Genomic DNA, 21,076 nt, shown 5'->3' on the forward strand with positions numbered 1-21,076 from the left:
TCTGTCATGCTTAGCAGAATGTAGGCCTCTGGACATTTTGGCCTCTAAATCTCTGGGTACAATTAGTAAAACTCACAGGCAGAAAGAGCACCTGATTGTCAGCGACTGCTTCAATTGCTACCAAAAAACTGTTGGTGTTCGCATGACTCTGTGAACGCTGCAGTTGTGTGTTGCAAGTGAGAGTGATTGATTAATACTGCACTTGGATGGGCTGGGTAGGGGGGGGCTAAATGCAGGTGCTGGTAGGTATCTGGACTGAACCTGCTAACGTGTTTTTAGGAGCCCTATACTACTAGGGACCCTAGTATAGATCTGATCAAAGATATTGATCAGTTCAGACACTATACTAGTAATGGAAGGTGTATGGCGCATGCATGGGTGTTGGCTCTAACCTGATGCTGACCCTAACTGATGTCACCTGCCGGGTGATCAGGAGGTTAGGTAATATTCGGTGGGTACCCTGACGATATAAAACAGGAACCGTGACACCAACACAGTGATCAAGGGGTGAAGAAGTTGACTAGTGTGCAGTCGGGAGGGGGGGGGGGGGGTACCCTGACGGTGAAACTAACCGGCGATCTAGTGTCACCCATGACAATAATACAGCAATCAAAAAATAGATCTACTGATGACTGGGTGGAAGGGTTAACTGGAGAGTGATCAAAGGATTAAATCTTTTATTAAGGGGTAACCTAAAGTTACCTGGGCCTACAACTAGCTGCCCTAATGCTGATTAGTGTTACAAGTGGCACCAATGTAGTGATCAGTGAAAAATCTGAAAACTGCAATTGGTGACACAGTGAAGGGGTTAACTTGGTGCGATCAGGGAGTGAAATGTGTGCCTAGGTGTACTTTGTGTTTTGTTGGTGCAACTCAAGTTTGGATGTCTTCTCTCTGTAACCAAAAAGGATTCCACAAGGGGACTTCCCCTGCCTGTATTTACAATTCACAGGCAGAGGAGGCATTTCAAAATGCCTTCTTTGGCCTGGACCCGAATCATTGGCCTGGACCTGAAGACTGGTGGTTTTGCAACGAATCCGGTCCCCATGGGCGTGAGCGACGTACGGTTACATCGTTTTGCACAGCGCACGATTCAGCTCACGTTAATTGGCGTGAAAAAGCCCAGACTCTCTTGTAAACCTTGCAATGTGTTTCTGTAATGTTGAGACATCTTGTCATTTATCCAACTTTCTGGATTTAGAATTGACACATTCTCATTAGATCAAATGAATATGCTGTTAATCTTGTCAGTCCATTCACTTTTCAGATCATCATCAAATAGGTCCAAAGTCGGGAACTTTTTAAAAGACAAACTACTTGTCACTTCCTGTTAGACCTTATAAACAATCGTGGACGTTACGGTTCAAGGCTGGCTTCAGCCCCGGGCACTCCGGTGGGGGGACCCCATCTTGTATCTTAGGACTTGCGTTTCAGAAATTTCAGATGGAGTCTGAGTGGTTAGTGGTAGCCTTTCCAGCATGGAGATTTCCTGGCATCCGTGTATATCAAAGATGCTTACCTGCATAAATCCGATCTTTCAATTGCAGGTATCTGCAGTGGAGGGACAGCCACTTTTAGTTTGCAGGCCTGCTATTTCGGCTTGTCCACAACTCTGTGTTCACCAAGGTTAAGGTTCCAGTTCTGAAGCGCTTGTGTACCCAAGGTAGCCCTGTTATAGACTACAGAGATGACTTGCTTCTGAAAGGGCAATCGGCTTTCCTCCTGGAGATAAATGGTGCCTTACACGGTAGAAACTCTAGAGAGGTCTGCTTTAGTCTGAACCCAGAAGTTGGAATGTTTAGGTCTGACTGTCCAGGTGAAAGTGATTCTTCCTCTAAACAAATGTTTTACGCTGAGGGCTCAGGTAGACTTGCTCAAGACTCTTCTCTCAATTCTGGGAAAGATGGTAGCCTCCTTTGAATTAGTGCCCATTACCCAGTTTCATTCTAGCACCCTACAACGGAATGTCTTAGTGGACATTTCTGGTTTACCTATAAAGTTCTATTATTGGAGTATATCATAGGACACACCCTCTCTTCTTCCTTTCTGGTTCTTGTCTTTTTTTTTTTGTCAGTTTCTAATCGGCTGAATTTGGTAGTATAACTCTATTATGTATATGAATATGCTCTGTATTCTGTGATGTACTCCAAGGAAAGTATTTCATAGGTAACATGGAAATCCCATTTTTGCAAAGCAGTATTATTAACCACTTCCTGTCCACAGTATAGCAATATGACATGCGCAAAATGGTTGTGTTCTAATGACCGGACGTCATATGACGTGATTGGGATAACTTGGGGGCAAAGCGATTAGTGGTACCATGTCAGTCTGGCACACCACATCTCCGATCTGAGTAAAGAGCCTCTGCCTCTGTGTGTCTGTGCTGATTATTGATGCCCACCACCAGGGATGCCAATCAATGCCCATCAGCAGTGCTTGCCACTGCCTCCATATCAGTGATGCCCATTAGTGCCATCTATCATTTTCCATCAGTGCCGCCTAACAGGGCCACCTCATCAGTGCTTGTCACTGTAGCCTCATCAGTGAAGGAGACGACTTACTTATTTGCACCATTTTATAACGGAAACAAAAACTTTTTTTTTTTTTTCAAAATTTGCAGTCTTTTTTTATTTAGCGAAAAATAAAGACCCCCAGAGAGTGATAAAATACCACCAAAAGAAAGCTATTTGTGGGAACAAAATGATAAAAAAAAATTGGGTACAGTGTAGCATGACCACACAATTGTCATTCAAAGTGTGATGATGCTGAAAGCTGGAAATTTGGCTTGGGTAGGAGGGGGGATTTAGTGCCTGGTATTGAAGTGGTTAAAAAAAGCAGCCAAAAATTAAATGTATTACTTTTTATGCTAAAGTGGAACTTTAGTCAGAAAATGAAGTCCTGATATTTATCTAACTTTGTGCTGGTCCCTTTTGAATGGATAGCTATGTAAAACATTAACTAGAGGCCGATTTGCTGACCGCTTTAAGATTCACTGCTGCTGAGGGAGGCTGCAACAAGGAATGAGACACTATGCCGATGAAGGACAGATTGAGGGTGAAAAAAAGCAGAAGAGGAGATGAGACAACTTGGTGGCAAGGCTAACTCTGCCAGGGAGATAGTGACTTATCCATGATTCTCTCCTTTCTGCCTGCACCTGAAATTCAGCGCTGTAAAACTTCTGCAGCCTTTCCTTCTAGCTGAGCCAAGACATACAATCGGGCTGCAAATGTACACATTTTAGTTACAGAAAGTGCCATATCGTTTTAGAGAGGGAGTAGAGGGGCAGCGTTCTTAGTAAGGAAATGACTTCTCTGGGCTTAAAGTGATACAATTTATTTTTTCTTTAAAAATAACAAACATGTTATACTTGCCTGCCCTGTGCAGTGGTTTTGCACAGGGCAGCCGGGATCCTCCTCTTGGGTCCCTTGCTGGCTCTCCTGGCCCCTCCCTCCCGTTGAGTGCCCCCACAGCTAGCAGCTTGCTATGGGAGCACCCAAGCAGCTGCTCTCTCTCCATTCAGACACTGAGCCATGGTTTGGCCCCACCCACTCTCCTCATGGGCTAACTGACTTTGACAACAGTAGGAGCCAATGGCGCTGCGGCTGTGTCTCAGCCAATCGGGAGGGAGAGTCCCAGACGGCTGAGGCACTCGTGCACATTGCTGGATCGTGATCTGGTTCAGATAAGTATTAAGGGGGCTGCTGTGCAGTTTTTTTTTATTGTTTTTTTTTAAATACATAGAATGCATTAATATATAAAAAAAAAACTTCTGTCTTTTAGAATCACTTTAAACAAAATGATGGCATTGGGCAAGAAGAAACTGGAGCAATGCTGGTAGCAGTTTACAGAACAAACCAATTTTGATAGCATAGTTATTGTTAAATGTGTGTTCTTTTGTTAAAGAACATGAGTTTTTCTAAAACTGTGTTATGGGTAAAGTTCAGCTTCAAGTAATGATATTTTTCAATTAGTGGGCCCATGGCAGAATTGTAAAAATGTCTCTGATCCATAGGTTAGTGTACAGATGTGTTAGCGCTGTGGTTAAAATAGTGTACAAATTTTCCAAAAATGTTTTTTTTTCTTTAATAAACACTATATAATTCACCCTTTTAATGGAATTTTCCTTTTCAGCACTGTGAACTCTTGTGGTAAGCTCAGGTATAGCCAGAGTTTCCTACAGTCTACGGGCACATCAGATTTCTTTAATGCTACAAAATATTGGAAAAGTGACCATTTGAAACATGTCTTCAAATAATAAAAAAAATTATAAATTCAATTTTTTGCAGGAAAAAAAAAGTATATTCATTTTTTTCACAGGAGCCTGTAAAGCTTGGCGCCTGTGATTCAATGATCCGCTGTATAGCTTCACACAGCCAAGCCATTTTAAAATTTGACAGCTGCAGTGGGGGCTAAAAACCTCTGCATGCTGTCATGGGGTGCCACGTTGAAGGGGTGGGAGGGTTGCTTAGCAACATGTTCTCTTTCGTTCATTGATGGACACAGCATCTTCATCTTGACCTTGGGGTTATAGAGCCCCTTTAGGAGAGGACTAGGCAGAAAGTGTTAACGGCAACACTTTCACAGTACCGTCCAGAGGGCAGTCCTATTGGCTATAACCCCTAACTGCATCCAGCAACTCATTTTTTTTCTGCATAGTGTAGAAGGACCTGGCTCCCGGTGGAACCATTGGTCCTTGGAATTTTGATTTTTTTTCTGCATTTTTGATTCCTGTAATCTAAAATCAACAGCCGTGCTGGGTGGCAGGCTGGATAATATAGATCCTGGTAGTCTCCCCAGCCTGGCCATCACACGTTAGCAGGTCCTAGATGCGCACTGGGTCGACCACGACATGCCCTGTCTGATCCAGGGGTGGCCGGTGAGCTATATGCTCTGGGGCACACATATGACCGGGCTACTGCTGTGTCAGTGAGCCATGGCCGGCAGCCACCCCGTACTGCTCGGGTGATGGGTCTGTCTGTGGAATGCATCCAGCAGTCCCTGCAGGAGTGGTAAGTATGGTTCCAGTTGTCTCGGCAGGAGGTAGCAGCTGGGCATTCCCTGGGAAGTCGACTAGGGGGTCTCTCACTCTCCCTTTCTTCTCTTCCTGTCCCTTCCCTCCTGCCCATGCTATGGGCCGCTGTGTGACTGGGCACGTGTGTACGGTGCACGTACCTGGCCGGGGGTCCTGAGGGGGGGGGTCCCTGGGTCCTGGCAGGGGGCTGCACTGGGTGTTGGGGGTCCGCTCCTCCTCTTCCTTTTTTGTGGGCCATGGTGTGTGTTCTGTGTTTGACATGTGGGGAGGCCGTGGCCATTTTTTTTTTTTTTTTTTTTTTTTTTTTTTGTAGCCACTGCTAGTTTTTGCCCTTTAGCCATTTTCTCGACGCCCTCAGACGTTTTTGCTGAGGTGGCTGGCGGACATTTTCTAGTAGCCTCAGGAAGTTTTGTCTCTAGCACTGGGTGCTTGTTTCCTTCTAGAACAGCAAGCTTTTCACACAGGCACCTCGTGGATGAAACATGGGAGAGCAGACAGCAGCAGCGCAGTATCAGTGTGATGAGTCCTGCGGGACGGCCCCTCAGTCTGTGGCAGCTAGGAGGGTGGACATTTTGCGTGACTTGTCTTAGGTCCCTAAGTGGTGACAGGCGAGTGTGGGTCAGCATGGCGTCGGAAGCTGGTGCTTCATCCCCAGACATCCCCTTTATTGCAAATGGATCCCCTGCACATGCGGTGCCTATAGACACTCTGTTGACGGTCCCGGAGGCCTTTGCTGCCAGGGTGGAAGCGGTGTGCAGGCACAAGGGGGGGGTAAAAAATTCCCCCTCCCCCCACCGTCTTCTAGGGAAAGCTCTGATTCAGACTCTGGCCCTGCTGTGACAGGTGGCCCCTGTTCTGATGTATCAGAGAGGGTGACTGTGTCCGGATCAGCGCAGGAGAAGGCGCTTGTAGGAGCACTTATTACAGCAGCACAGGATACCCTAAAGATGGAGGATATGGCTAGGGCGTCTACAGAGGTGTCAGGCCCTTTCAGGTCCCACAAGCCGGCCCGCATGGCTAAGGTGCTTCCTTACCCAACTTATTTTGATAAGTTTATTTACAAAGAGTAAGGAAAAATCACAGCGAGCCTTTTCAGTCCCGAAACGTGGCGGTGCGTTATCCCTTTTGAGGAGAGTTTCCTGAAGAAATGGACATCTCCTCCGATTGTTGACCCCCCAGTATCCAGGTTAAATAAGGTAATCAGATTCCGGTGGAAAGGACTCCTGCTGTCAAGGACCCTGCCGACAGAAAGGCAGAGGTTCATGTTTACGGTGGTGGGGTCAGTATTGTGGCCAGTGTTGGCCACAGCCCTGGTGTCACAGACTCTTACTGAATTGGCAAAATTGTTGCACCATGAGAAGCAATAGGCTTCCCCGGGCTGCGTGGAGCTGGCGGACCAGTTGGTGCAGGACCTTAAGTATGTCTGTGATGTGGCTTTAGATACGGCCCCCTTGCTCTCTAGAGCCTCTGTATCAGCAGTAGTGCTACGTTGCCTGATTTGGCTGAAATGCTGATCTGCGGACCAGGCATCTAAGAACGCACTGGCGGATTTGCCCTTCCGGGGAGAGAGGCTATTTGGTGCCTCGCTGGATGACATTAATAACAATGCTACTGGGGGTAAGAGTACGTTGCTCCTACAGCCCAGAAAAGGGAAGGAGCCACACCGTAGGCAAGAGCCCTCCTTTTCCGCTCGGAAGATGTCTTTTCGTCCGCCCGAGTAAGCGCTCCCTGTCTGACAAGGTGCCTGCCGAGGGACAAAAGTGTCCCTGGTTTCACAAGCCTGCGAGCAAATCTGTTACCGCATGAAGGTTTGCCCCCTCTCGACTCTCGGGTGGGGGGGGGGTCGCCTTCGGGAGTTTGCAGCCTGGTGGACCTCCCTACTTTCCGAACAGTGGGTCTGCAAACCGTTACATCAGGATACAAGATAGTTTCTTTCTTGTCCATCAAACAGATTTTTTTTTTTTCCCTCCAACCTTCATCTTCTTCCTGCTTGTTGGGAAGCCCTGTTCGGGGCCGTACAATCTGTAGTCCCAAAGAAAGAAGGGGTCCTGGACCTCAAGGCCCTCAACAGCTTTCTGAATGTACAAAGGTTCAGGATGGAATCGGTTCATTCAGTGGTAGCTGCACTCCATCGGGGGGGATTTTCTGGCATCTGTGGACATCAAGGACGCATAATTGCATGTCCCCGCATGCATCAAGCATCCGAGGTTTCTGCAATTTGCGTTTGGGGTTGAGCACTACCAATTTGTAGCTCTCCCCTTTGGCCTGGTGTCGGCACCGAGGGTCTTCAACAAGGTGCTAGCCCCAATTTTGGCTTTGCTAATGCAGTGAGGGATCGCAATCGTGGGTTACCTGGACAACCTCCTTCTGAGAGCAGCTTCCGCCTCAGAATTAAGGGAGGATGTTGCAAATCACTTTGCAAACTCTTCGGGAGTTTGGTTGGGTACTGAACCTACAGAAGTCGGTGTTGGTGCCGACTCAACTCCTAGAGTACCTGGGCCTGCTTCTGGACTCCTCGGAGGCCAGAGTCTTTCTCCCTTCGGACAAGCTGCAGACTTTTCAAGCTGTGGTGAAGTTGTTGGTGTCCCACAGGTGGTCGTCGCTGTGTTTTTGCATGCGAGTCCTGGGTCTCATTAGTAGCCACTTTCGAGGTGGTACCATGTGCTCAATTCCACCCTCAAGTCTTGCAAAAGGAGATCCTATCCAAATGGGACTAATCTGTTTTCCCTGGATTGTTAAATTTGGGTGAGCCAGCTGGTCAGGGATTCCCTGCTCTGGTGGTTGAGGTCGCTGGTCCTTCAGTCCGGGAAGTCGTTCCTTCCTTTTCATTGGATGGTCATCACAACGGATGCCAGCCTGACTGCTTTGGGAGGGGAGTTTTGGGTGTACAGTCAGCCCAGGGTCGCTGGACCCAGGAAGAATCCCGCCTGCCGTGCTGGAACCTCGGGCAATCGGGCAGTGCCTTTCCACATGGTCACAGAGGCTGCAGGGGCATCCGGTCAGGATTCAGTTAGACAATGCCACAATGGCCATTTCTCTGTGCATCAGACAGATTGTGGTTCAGGCTTATGCCATAAGGGGACGGGCGCCTCCCTCTCCTGTCAGGGCACGCTCTACCAGGGCAATTTGTGCCTCTTGGGCTTTCCGTCATCAAGCCTTTGTTTCCCAGGTGTGTAAGGTGGTGACCTGGTCGTCCATTCACACTTTCACTAAATTTTACAAGCATCTTCGGATGCTTGCCTTGGCCACAAAGTTTTGCAGGCGGCTGTATAGATTATTTTTTTTTTTTTCTTTTAACTACAGGTAAGCCTATAATAAGGCAGACACCGGACTTTCCCAGAAAGAAATCTCCCACATGCATGTGCAGGAGTGACGATATCACAGCGCCGGAGCCGCGATACCCGGAAGACACGCCGAGGGAACATGTCAGCTCCCTCGCCGTGGATCGGGCGAGATGTCGGGGGCTCGTTCAAAGGCAAGTAGCTCATATTATGCCTTTTCCCTTGCAGGTCTAAAAAAAAAAAAAAAAAAATGTCAGCGGGTTTACTCCCGCTTTAAGGTTGCAACTCCTCCAGTTGAGCTCTGGTTATTATGGATAGTTGTTTTCCTGCTGTTCACACCCCTCGTTTCTTTGGCACTGCCCGGGGACATCCCTAAGGTCAAGATGACGATGCTTTGTCAATGAACGAAAGAAAATAGGATTTTTGTACTCGCTGTAAAATCCTTTTTTCTGACGTTCGTTGACGGACACAGCACCCACCCCTCCTATTTGTTTGTATTGCTTTTGACAAACTGAGCTGCTGGATGCAGTGTGAGGGGTTATAGCCAGTAGGACCACACCCTGGGCGGTACTGTGCAAGTATTGCTGTATTTAACACTTTCTGCCTAGTCCTCCCCTAAAGGTCAAGAAGTGTCAGTCAATGAATGAAAGAGTACAAACATTTTATTTTTTATTTATTTTTTATTTTTTATTTTTGCACCCTAAGTACACATGTAACATGTTAAAGCTGGAGTTAGCCTTTAAGATTATTGAAGTTTTTTTTTTGGGGGGGGTTTGGGGCGGCATTTATTCATTAATTTATTTATTTTTTTATTTCTTCCACAGAAAAGTGGACAAAATGTCACAAAGGTTGTTGTCACTGTGATGACCATGAAAAAGGCTTCTGCTGAAACAACAAAAAAAAAAGGAGAACTCATGGAAAATGATCAAGATGCCATGGAAGTAAATGAGTTTCAAGTGTTCAGAGAGTTAATTCTCATTCATGGTTTTGTATGATTGTTTATATGCTGTCATAATGGACTTTTGAATCTAAATGTGTTTGAAATCTTGGGATTATGGAGGGGTGTCTTTTTAATGATTCTTAGGCAGGCCTTAGACAGTGCAAATAGGTTGCAGGAAAGAAATTTGCATAATTTTCCCCATCAACACACATTGCTGACAGGGGTATCCCCCTTGCCGAGCAATTGTCTGCCGTCCCTGCAGGGAGAAGACAGTGATTATTGCTAGAGGCTATAGCAGCTGCTACCAATAATTGCAAGTGAATCTGGAAAGGCTGATTGTACTCAAGTTGATCATTCCCGCTAAACCGGCTGAGATTCAAACAGTCTATGGCCAGTTTTAGAGACTCTCGTACTAGGGCTTTAAGATTGTGTTCACACTAGCCTGTGTGGTAAAACACAGCATTTTAATGTGTGGGTATCTGTCAGTAAAAGCTCCAGCAGCTTCTGTGATTGAAACCAGATCTATAAATGAAGGGTGGACAGATAATTGAAAGGTGTGCCCACTCCATTCTTAGCGCATATTTCGTTCATAGAAGCTGTAGTATGGCTTGTATAAATGGAAGTGCTGGAAAAAATGTCAGGCACTCCAAGGGGAATCTGTGTGGAAGATGAGATTTAGATCTGTTATGCTGAAGCTCGAATACATTTTGTTAAAACTGATCCCCATGTTTCATTTAAATTATTTGGCCAAGCTTGTCCAAACAAACTCATTACTTCACTAAGACCCCTTTCACACTGCCAGCTGGCCGCATTAGCGGTAAAGCGCAGCTAGTTTTTGCAGCGTTTTACCTTTGTTTTAGGTGTGTTTTTCAGCCGGTAGCAGGGCCCTTTTAACCCCCGCTAGCAGCCAAAGAAATGGCCAAATGGGCCTTTGTAGCGTCGTTGCCGAAGCGCTTCGGCAGCAGTGCCCATTAATTTCAATGGGCGCTCCAAAGTTGCTGCTTGCTGGGCTTTTTCTAATGTCGTGCAAGTGCACCGCTCCAGTGTGAAAGCACTCAGGCTTTCACACTGCGGCTGCAGGGCATGCATTTTTCAGGTGCTTTGCAGGCTCTATTTTTAGCCCTTTAACACCTGAAAAACGCCTTCAGTGTTAATGGGGTCTAATTGTTTTCATGACTGTATGTAGCCTCCACTACATAAAGTGTACAGAATGTGTTCCGACAGCGGGGCAAGAACTTTCTGCCCCACTCCTGGAACAAAATAGAGTTGGGCTTAATTAGCACTCAGCCTTTCACCTGGAACTTTGAATTCCAGGAAAGAATACAAAGCTTCCTTTGACTGGCAGAGTTATTTTTAAAGGAGAAGTCCAGCCTAAGCTCGTTTGGCTGGGCTTCTCCTATGGGTCACAGGAGTGCAAAACGAATTGCACTCCTGTGACCCCTTTTCAGCAGAGCGGACTTCAGTCCGCTCTCTGCTGATGTCGCAGGAATTGGTCCATGCACTGCAACAATGAAAGTCGGGATCCGCCAGTTGCCTGGACTGACACCCATCTCAGCCTCTCAGTGAGCCCCTAAGAGCCTGAGGCGGCTGCTGCCCACCCTTCCACAGCTCAGCAATCCAGTAAACGTGGAGGAACAGAGTGGAGAGATGCTGGTGGTCAGCAGCTCTCTGCTCGGGGGGGTTGTGAGAACTGAGCCATCGGCTATGTTTAATCCCTCGGTTCTCAGAGTATTGTGGCAGTGTCTCTCTTTGGAATCTGACCCAAATTTTTTTCCAGTATTCATAATTTTTATTCTGCTCTGCTAACATTGAATACCTTTCCAGCATGCGTTAAAGAAATTCCAATGTCCATAGAAACAAGTAGCTAGTAGTTCATTTTCTAACTTTCACTAATAATCTGTTTGGGATTTGGAGGTTTGATCATTCTTTAGACATGTTTGCTAATGAGTGACGTTGACTTTTTTTCTCTGATAGTTGCAAATTTGCAAGCTGGTGGCTATTTAGTAAGTGGCATGTAACTTAACACCTGAAATCTGTGCATATAAGATGCAGTAAAATGCTTTCCTTTTTATAGTATTCTTCAGAAGAAGAAGAGGTTGATCTTCAAACTGCTCTGACTGGCTTTCAGACTAAGCAGCGCAAACTGCTGGAGCCTGTGGATCATGGAAAGATAGAATATGAACCTTACAGGAAGAACTTTTATGTGGAAGTTCCAGAGCTTGCCAAAATGACCACAGAAGGTAAACTTCTCTCCTATAAGCTATTCTCATAACCTGGGACCCTAGTTTTTATGTAGTATTTAGTAGTGTATGCTATGAACGTTTCTGGTTGTTAGTCTTTTATCTCTTTATTTGGATTTGTTTTCAATCTTTCATGTACATCAGAGGACACAGAGCATCTTCTTCCTTATGAACAAGGTTATGCTGCCACCTACAGTTGAACCATGCAAAAAAAAAAAAACAATCCACTACTAGGCATTACCCAGTATGCAGAACTTCAGCTTTCTTGCCAGAGTCTGAAGGTGCTCGTTACTGCTGTGCAGCTCTCTGCATGATTTTTTTCCCTGATCCTCAAAGGTTTCAATAGGCATCAGAAGAGGTTTTATCTGGATCCCCTTCCCACAGCTATCATCACTCGGAGGAAAAATACCCGGACCCTGCACCAGATGTAGGAGAGGGCACAACGCGGTGACAGCCTGTAGTGTTGCTGCTCAGCGCCAGACCCTGTGTTTACGGACGTAACCCTATGCAATATAAATATATAATATATAATATATATATATATATATATATATATATATATTTATTTTGGCCGTTGAAATAATAAAATATCGACCGAAAATGGCGATAATGAAAATGGGGCGGGGCGATGCCCCTGGTGCCGCCCATCACGGGGGTGTCCTATAGCGCAGATTAGAGGAGAGCCACCGCCACCTGGTTGCTTAAAGCGCCGGGCACATAACAGGTTTAATTTCAATAGCTCTGTTCCCCGTCATGTGCCGTCGCATAAAGCCCCTCCCCCTTGTCCGGTGGAACTTTGATAGACAGATCACAGTGACGGTGCACGGTGGGGAACACACAGCTATTGAAATGAAAGCTGTTATGTTCCTGGCGCTCTGATCAACCAGGCGGCGTTTTTTTTTTATTTACTTTTTTCTGCACTTTTTGGGGATCCTTCCTGGGCCATCCAAGCTCTATATAACAGCTGGACAGCTCAGAACTTGTCACAGCGGTGATTCTCTCCAGAATTTCCTTCAATTTCACAAACATTGTGGTGGCACCTTTACAGATTGCTGTGCTGATAATGTCTGTGTTATGTGTCACAACAGCAGATTGCGCTTTCAGCAGCAACAGGGTGGTGCAAAGAAAGAGTGAGGACCTTGCATGCGGTTGCAGTGTTTTGTTTTTTAAAAGGGCCACACGAGTACATACTTACACCTTCCTTGTGGGGGCAATGACAGTCTTAGGAGGGAGGTCTCCGAGGTTAACTGGCACACTGGCTGAGACCGCTGTATTCAGCAAAGGTCATGTGCCAAAAGTCTGCAGTCCATATGTTTTAAAGATGGCAGGATGGTATGTAGGGGGGAAAAGTTCCCCAAATACCTCTATTCGGTAAAGAGGACTGTTGGACATAGCACCTTACCTCTAACATATCCCCTGGAAGTCAATGTGTCCCTTGCTGCTGACTCCTCTAATCTATCAGGTACTTCTGCCACCTCCAGGGAACTTTCCTCCCAGTGTGACCAATGAGAAATTTTTGTCTGCATTGGCTGGGGTACAGCAGCAGTTCTTGAGGAAGATTTACCACAAGTCTTGGAAATCTGATATTGCTTGGTGTGAGGCTAGACATTTTGAGCCCTGCAAGCGTGTCTTCAGGCCACAACATGGCCTTCCTTCAATCAGGGATTGATTTGCGCCTGGCCTGGATTGCGATCAAGGTTCAGATATTGACCATGGCAGTTTTTTTTTCTTCTTTTTTATTTTTTTTTAGAGGACGATTTGCTTCTCCTTAGGTACATGCCTTGTAAGGGAGGTTACATGTATTGTTCAATTGATTAGGACTCCGTGGGATTTTGATTTGGTACATGTATGCAGAAGTCTCTGAACTTCCTTCAGTCCTTCTGATGTGAAAGGTGTTTTTGTTTTTATTCTGGCTTTCATTATTCAGCTTGTAAAATTCCTACATGTCTGTCTTCCTGTGGAACCATTGCTGCTACTACACCATGACAAGGTGGTTTCTTCTTTCTGTGTTCATCATGACGACGTGTTGCCTTTTTTTTTTATTTTTATTTTTTTGCCCTAAGCCACAGAAGCTGGGGGACAAGGCTCGTCACACTTTGGAAAGTGGTTCATGCTGTCAAAACTGCTACGATTTGGCAATCAAATTCCCTCTTTGTGCTTCCTGAAAGCCCGAAGAAGTTCTACCAGGTGGATGTTTAAGCCACTGGCAAATGGCAAGCTACAGGCTCTACGCATAGAAATCATTAAAGCGGAGGTCCGCCCACCCCTGCAAAAATTAAAAGCCAGCAGCTACACATACTGTAGCTACTGAATGAATTAAATACTTGTATAGCGCACAATGCGAACTGAATTGCCTCAAGGCGCTGTCTTTTAATAATAGGACACTTGCCTGTCCTGGAGTCCAGCGATGTCGTCACTGCAGCTTATATTTCCATCAGCTGTCCAGTGCTGCCCTCGCCATTGCTAGCATTACGGCTTCACACCGGGTTCGTACTGCGAATGCATGAGGCTCCGCTGCGCTCTACTGGCCCGGTGGTGGGGGCGGAGGAGGAGGGGGGGCGGAGGCAGGGGAGGAGAGAAATGAGCGGACGTTTTCACTTTTGAGTGGAACTCCACTTTAATAAAACAAAACAAAAAAAAACTGCCTTTAAAACCACTTTAACCTACTGGCTGATTTGGATAATATGGCTGATACATTCTAACATGGTAACAGGCTTCATTAGAGATAATGGTGACTGCAAGTTTACTGCATATGCAAATGATGCCCACTTGTTCTTAGCAGATATTGCTCGATCGCCTGAAAAGGTTAAAGCATTTTTTTTTTAACCTCTTGCCCATTGATACTATCCAGAATTTTGTCACAAGATGCATGCAACAGAAATAAAAAATAGTTAATACTTGTTTCTCTTTCGTTCATTGAGGGACACAGCTAGGGCCGAAACAACTAATCGTTTAATCGACAACTAATCGCCATGAAATTAATCGATTACTATTTTCATAATCAATTAATCGGCCAGTAACATAATGGGGTTAAAAAAAACTAAAATTAGCCCTTTATAGTACTAAAAGAGAGAACCACTACTGTAAATATTACTTTCACTGTCCCATAGTAAAAATGAACCCCTTACAGTAGCGATTATTTGCTCCTTTTTTTTTTTTTTTTATTTTTTTTTACAAATTTTAGTTTTTAACCCCATTATGTTACTAAACATCTCAGGCCTGGGTCACACCTGTGTTTTTTGGTGCTTTTGGCAGAAACACACTACAGTTCATTTACATGGTTTCGTATGGGACACGTTCGCATCCATGATTTTTTTCAGCTGCTGCGTATTTGGAAAAGACAGACTTTTTTTATTTATTTATTTTTATTTATTTTTTTAATGCAAAACGGTGCTATTTAGTTTTCCCAAGTGTTCTTCCAGGACAGCCCTTGAGAGATGGAGCTCCTCCCATCGACACAGGAAACACATTGCCACAGTTCAAAAAGGCGGTTCCTCAGGTCCCTGGTCATTTGTGTTTCCTCCGTCGGAGGAACATGTTGCCAGGAACCTGGAGGCCCCTCTCGGGCTGCCTGAGAACCTGTAAGCCATAAGGGACCGGGTCCTGGTTTTTGGCTGCAGAGGGTCCATACCTGTTTGTTTGTGGCTCGGGTACCGTCCAGCTGAATCGGAGCAGACCCGTTACCCTCCTCCTTCCAGTGCCGAGGTGGCCAGGGGCAGAATGACGCAGGTTTCCCCCAGGAGCGGTGAGTGGAACCTTCCATCTCGACTCCTTGTTGCGGTGGGGTCGGAGACGCAGAGCTTCATTTCCAGCGGAACCGCGTCATCACTGTGTGCCGAGACTTCCGGTTCCGGGTCTCTAGGGTACAAAGAGGAGAGGGAGAGACAGTGCTGTGCCTGTGCAGTCCCGACCAGCGATATAGGACTAGCGGCAGGTTCCGGAGCGGCAGAGGGGGACCATGGAGGCCATTCCCCAGGACACTCCGGCGGAGGCAGGCACCAGCCAATCCCAGGTAAGCTGCTGGGCATGCTATTACTCTGGTGGTTTAAGGAGTGGTGGTGTTTGTAGGCTGGGATCTGTAGTACCCCGCGGTGGTGGTTAACTCACAGTTAAGGATGTATGCAGTTGGGTGATTCTAAGGAGGGACATGGAGCTGACGCTAAAAAATTCTTTGTCGTCTTGTTTGCAGGCTAAAGAGCTACCAAAGGAAGACAAGGCAGGCCGCAAAAAGTGCCCTAATTGTGGGAATAGCTTGTCCTCTGGCTCGAACAAAGCCCTTTGCAAGCTTGCTTAAATCTGAGGCAGATTCCCCCTTGGCTAAATTTTTGGGCTCCTTTAAAGAGGAAATGGTGTCGACCTTTAAGTCCATCCGGGAGTTAATCACTGATGTAGGCTCAGCTGCCTCCACTAATAGAACAACTGCAATCTCCTCCTCACCATGCTTTACAACACCCAGCTCAGGGGAGCCCCGTATGGTCAAGGAGCCTAGCCCCACGTTGATTTAGCCCTAATTCCTCTTACACAGATTCTGATCAGGAAGAGGATCAAGCAACATCTAAAGCCTCAAAGTATAGACTGTCTCTTGAGGAAGTAGATGAGCTAATGGGCGCTATCTATGATACGCTGGAAATTGAGGAGGAAGAAACTCAGTTATCCAGACATGATAAGATGTATGAGGCTCTGGGGAAAAAGAAAGCAAGGGTTTTCCCGATACATAAGGTGCTTTCTGACCTTGTCCTTAACCAGTTGCTGACCGCCGCGCGACGATGTTCGTCGACAGAATGGCACGGGCAGGCATATGGGCATATGGGCGTTCCCTGCCTTCCCGCGGGTCGCTCCTGACGAATGGAAGTGCAGCATGACATCACTTCCTCTCCTGTAATGTAAACACAGGCAGAGGAAGTGATGTAATCTCTCCTCCATGTCGGTATTTTTCGTTCCGGCACCGAGGAGAGAGGATCGGTGAGTTGCACCAACACTACACTACACAGTAGAACATGCCAGGCGCACACTCACCCCCCCTTCACCCCCCGATCACCCCCCCAATCACCCCTGCACCCCCAGTCACAGTGACACCAATGGCATTTTTTTTTTTTTTTTTATTATTGCATTGGTGTCATTTGTGACTGTAATAACTGTTAGGGCAGTTGGGGTTAGCCCCCTTTAGTTCTAGGGTACCCCCCTAACCCCCCAATAAAGGTTTAACCCCGTGATCACCCCCCGTCGCCAGTGTCACTAAGGCTGGGTTCACATTGCAGCGGTTTATGAGCACGGATGTGATTCGCACCGCACTGCAATGCAAATCACATCCGATCTCTGTGCAATGCGAGTTCAGCCATACAGGTAGTATGGCTGAATTCGCACCGCACCCGCCGCAAACTCGCACGGGACCCTTTTTTTGGTCCGCAGCAGAATCGGATCACATGGGTGTTCACACCATGCAATCCGATTCCTGTCCGAGTTTGCAGATCGCACTGCGATATGCGAACTGATCTGGGGGTGTCATTAACATTTCACTGAAACTCCCAGCAGTTCGCATAGGGCAGTGTGAACTGCCGCCGGGAGGCATGCGATGCAGGAACCCGCCGCGGATTCGTGGCGTTCCCGCATCGCTCCAGTGTGAACCCAGCCTAATAAGCGATCGTTTTTCTGATCGCTGTATTAGTGTCACAGGTGATGCTAGTTAGGCAGGTAGGTATTTAGGTTCGCCGCAGCTTTTTATAGCGCCAGGGACCCCCATATACTACCGCATAAAGCCCCCCGATTGCCCCCTAGTTAACCCTTTCACCAGTGATCACCATATAACTGTTACAGGTGACGCTGGTTGGTTAGTTATTTTTTATAGTTTCAGGGCACCCGCCATTTATTACCTAATAAAGGTTTAACCCCCTGATCACCCGGCGGGTGATATAAGTTTGAGGGTCAGATAAGGTCTGCGTCGCCCCAGGCAGCGTCAGGTTAGTGCCAGTACCGCTAACACCCACGCGCAAAGTATACACCTCCCTTAGTAATATAGTATCTGATCAGATCTATATTAGCGGCGCTAGCAGTTTAGGTTTCCCAAAACGCATTGTTAGCGGGATCAGCCCAGATACCTGCTAGCACCTGCGTTTAGCCCCTCCGCCAAGCCCAGCCCAGCCCACCTAAGTGCAGTATCGATCGATCACTGTCACTTACAAAACACAACACACATAACTGCAGCGTTCGCAGAGTCAGGCCTGATCCCTGCGATCGCTAACAGTTTTTTTTGTAGCGTTTTGATACAGTCGCTGACAGCCTAGGTGCTTTTTTACCTGTGAGTCTCACTAGTGTACCCCTAAATTTAGGGGTGTCTACTTTCCAAAATGGGGTCATTTGTGGGGGTTTGTGCCATCTTGGCATTTTATGGCCTTCAAAACTGCGATAGGTAGTGAGGAGTGAAATCAAAAATTTACACCCTTAGAAATCCTGAAGGCAGTGCTTGGTTTTCGGGGGCCCTGTACGTGGCTAGGCTCCCAAAAAATCCCACACATGTGATATCCCCGTACTCAGGAGAAGCAGCAGAATTTATTTTGGGGTGTCATTTCACATATGCCCATGGCATGTGTGAGCAATATATAATTTAGTGACAACTTTGTGAAAAAAAAAAAAAAAAAAAGTTTGTAATATTCCCGCAACTTGTGGCAAAATATAAAATATTCCATGGACTCAACATGCAAATAGCTTGGGGTGTCTACTTTCTAAAATGGGGTAATTTGTGGGTGTTTTGTGCCATCTTGGCATTTTATGGCCTTAAAAACTGTGATAGGTAGTGAGGAGTGAAATTACAAATGTATGCCCTTAGAAATCCTGAAGGCGGTGCTTGGTTTTCGGGGCCCCGTACGCGGCTAGGCTTCCAAAAAGTCGACCATATGTGGTATCCCCGTACTCGGGAGAAGCAGCAGAATGTATTTTGGGGTACAATTCCACATATAACCATGGCATGTGTGAGCAATATATCATTTAGTGACAACTTTGTGTAAAAAAAACAAAAAAACTTTTTTTTTGTCATTATTCAATCGCTTGAGGCAAAAAAATATTATAAATATTCAATGGGCTCAACATGCCTCTTATCAATTTCCTTAGGGTGTCTACTTTCCAAAATGGGGTCATTTGGGGGGGTTTTGTACTGCCCTGCCATTTTAGCACCTCAAGAAATGAGATAGGCAGTCATAAACTAAAAGCTGCGTAAATTCCAGAAAACTTACCTTAGTTTGTAGATGTGACAACTTTTGCGCAAACCAATAAATATACAGTTATTGACTTTTTTTTTTTTTACCAAAGACATGTGGCTGAATGCATTTTGGCCTAAATGTATGACTAAAATTGAGTTTATTGGATTTTTCTAATAACAAAAAGTAGAAAATATAATTTTTTTTCAAAATTTGCGGTCTTTTTATGTTTATATCGCAAAAAATAAAAATCGCAGAGTCAGTCAAATACCTTTAAAAGAAAGCTCTATTTGTTGGAAAAAAAGGACGCAAATTTTGTTTGAGTACAACATTGCATGACCGCGCAATTACTAGTTAAAGCAGCGCAGTGCCAAATTGTAAAAAGACCTCTGGTCATTGACCAGCAAAATGGTCCGGTCTGAAAGTGGTTAAGGAGTGGTCTGAACCGGATAAAAAGGTTTTCTTTCCTAATTCCCTTAAGAGAAGGTTCCCTTTTGATGAGAGCCCAGAGGTGGTCTGGAATAAAAATCCTAAACTAGACGCCCCTCTTTCCAAAGTCTCAAAGCAGGCTGATCTGGCCTGGGATGCCTCTATGGCAGGCTTAAAACCAGCTATAGCCACTTCTTGTGTAGCTAGAAACCTGGAGTTCTGGTTGTCACAACTGCAGGAACATCTAAAAGCAGGCACTCCTAGGGGGGAGCTTTTGAAATCCTTCCCTATGCTTTTTAAGGCCACTAGTTTCATCTCTGACGCCTCCACGGACTCTGTAAAATTTACGGCTAAGTCAGCAGCACTTTCAGTGGCAGCAAGGAGGTCGGTATGGATGAAAACTTGGGGGGGAAAGACACTGCGTCTAAAACCCGCCTGTGCAGCGTCCCTTTTACAGGAGACTTAGTCTTCGAGCCTGAGTTAGATTCCGCCTTGGAAAGGACGGCGGATAAAAAGAAAACCTTTCCCGCAAAAAAGAAAATTTTTCAAAGAAAATGTTTTCGTCCCTTTAAGGAACCCTCTAAATTAGAGAAGAGTTCAACCCCCAAAAAGCATTGGTCGGGACATAAGGGGAAAAGGAAAGGGGGCATACTGTTTAGACGTCCCCAATCAGGACCCCAAACCCCAGTGACGTCAGGGTTCCTGTGGGAGGAAGATTAAGCAAATTTCTTCCACAGTGGGAAGAGACAACCTCGAACGAGTTTGTCTTAAATATAATAAAAAGGGGTCATGCGCTGGAATTCCACAGCAGCCCTCCCTCAAAGTTTTTGGTGACAAAACTTCCAAGTCACTCAGAAAAGGCCAGGGCCTTACCTTTACTGATAGGGGAAATGGTGGATCAAGTGGTATTGACACCAGTCCCTATTCAGGAACAAGGAGACTTTTTTTTACTCGCACATTTTCGTGGTAAAAAAGCAGTCAGGGAGGTTCAGACTAATTATGAACCTCCGATCACTGAATCGCTCCATCCGTTACAAGAGATTTCAGATGGAGTCCATTTATTCCATAAAGAATCTTCTCCAGAAAGAGATATTTATGGCTACCCTGGATCTAAGGGATGCTTATCTGCATGTTCCAATAGGGAGGAATGCCAAAAATTCCTTCGGATGGCAGTGCAGATACACAAAAATTTTCAATTTTCAGTGCAGAGCGCTCCCCTTTGGTCTATCATCCTCCCCGAGAATCTTTACCAAGGTTCTCGGAGAGGCTCTAGTTCCATTGAAACTTCAATCAGTCTCAATTATTCCCTATCTAGACGACCTGCTCCTAACAGCACACTCAGAGTCATCTTTCTCAGGATCTGGAGTTGACTCAACTCAGCCTGAGTCGATTAGGGTGGATTCCAAGACAACCCCAACGCAGGAGATCCTGTATTTGGGTTACTGGATCAAGTCTGTAGATCAGAAAATTATACTGCCGGAAGAAAAGATTTTGAATCTGTGGCAGAGAACATCTTTTCTTCAATGCAGCCCCAAATGTACGGTGAGGGAAGAAATGTCTGTTTTAGGTCTTATGACGGCAGCCATTCCAGCTGTACAATGGGCCAGGTTCCACCAAAGAGACCTTCAGGGATTTCTGTTGGAACAATTAAAGGGCAGAGATCTGGAGGAGGAGGTATCGATCCCATCAAAGATAAAACGCTCCCTCTGGTGGTGGAAGGACAGGGAGAACCTAAACAAAGGGGTTCATTGGGTCCTTCCTATCACTTCAAAACTGACAACGGATGCGAGCAGCTGGGGCTGGGGAGCCCACCTAGGCTCGAGCTGGGTCCAGGACAAGTGGACCCCGGAAGAGAAATGCTTCTCTTCCAATTGGAAGGAGCTAACGGCAATCCTGAGAGCTATTTTAGCCTTTCAGCCCACAATACAGGGTCACCATCTACAAGTCCGTTCAGACAACATGAC

General features: G+C 46.0%; 1 protein-coding gene across 1 annotated transcript in view; it reads left to right on the forward strand.

The window, feature by feature from the left end:
- DDX46 (DEAD-box helicase 46) overlaps positions 1–21,076 on the forward strand; it is a 416,812-nt gene that overhangs the window by 101,503 nt on the left and 294,233 nt on the right. Inside the window, exons 7-8 of the mRNA XM_077473955.1 lie at positions 9,138–9,254; positions 11,328–11,493. Coding sequence (XP_077330081.1) covers positions 9,138–9,254; positions 11,328–11,493 — 283 coding nt within the window. The remainder of the gene's footprint in view (positions 1–9,137; positions 9,255–11,327; positions 11,494–21,076) is intronic.

Source organism: Lithobates pipiens, unplaced genomic scaffold, assembly GCF_037356315.1.
Source record: "Lithobates pipiens isolate NorthernLeopardFrog02 unplaced genomic scaffold, aLitPip1_a1.2 Scaffold_8, whole genome shotgun sequence".
NCBI classification, from domain to species: Eukaryota; Metazoa; Chordata; class Amphibia; order Anura; family Ranidae; genus Lithobates; species Lithobates pipiens.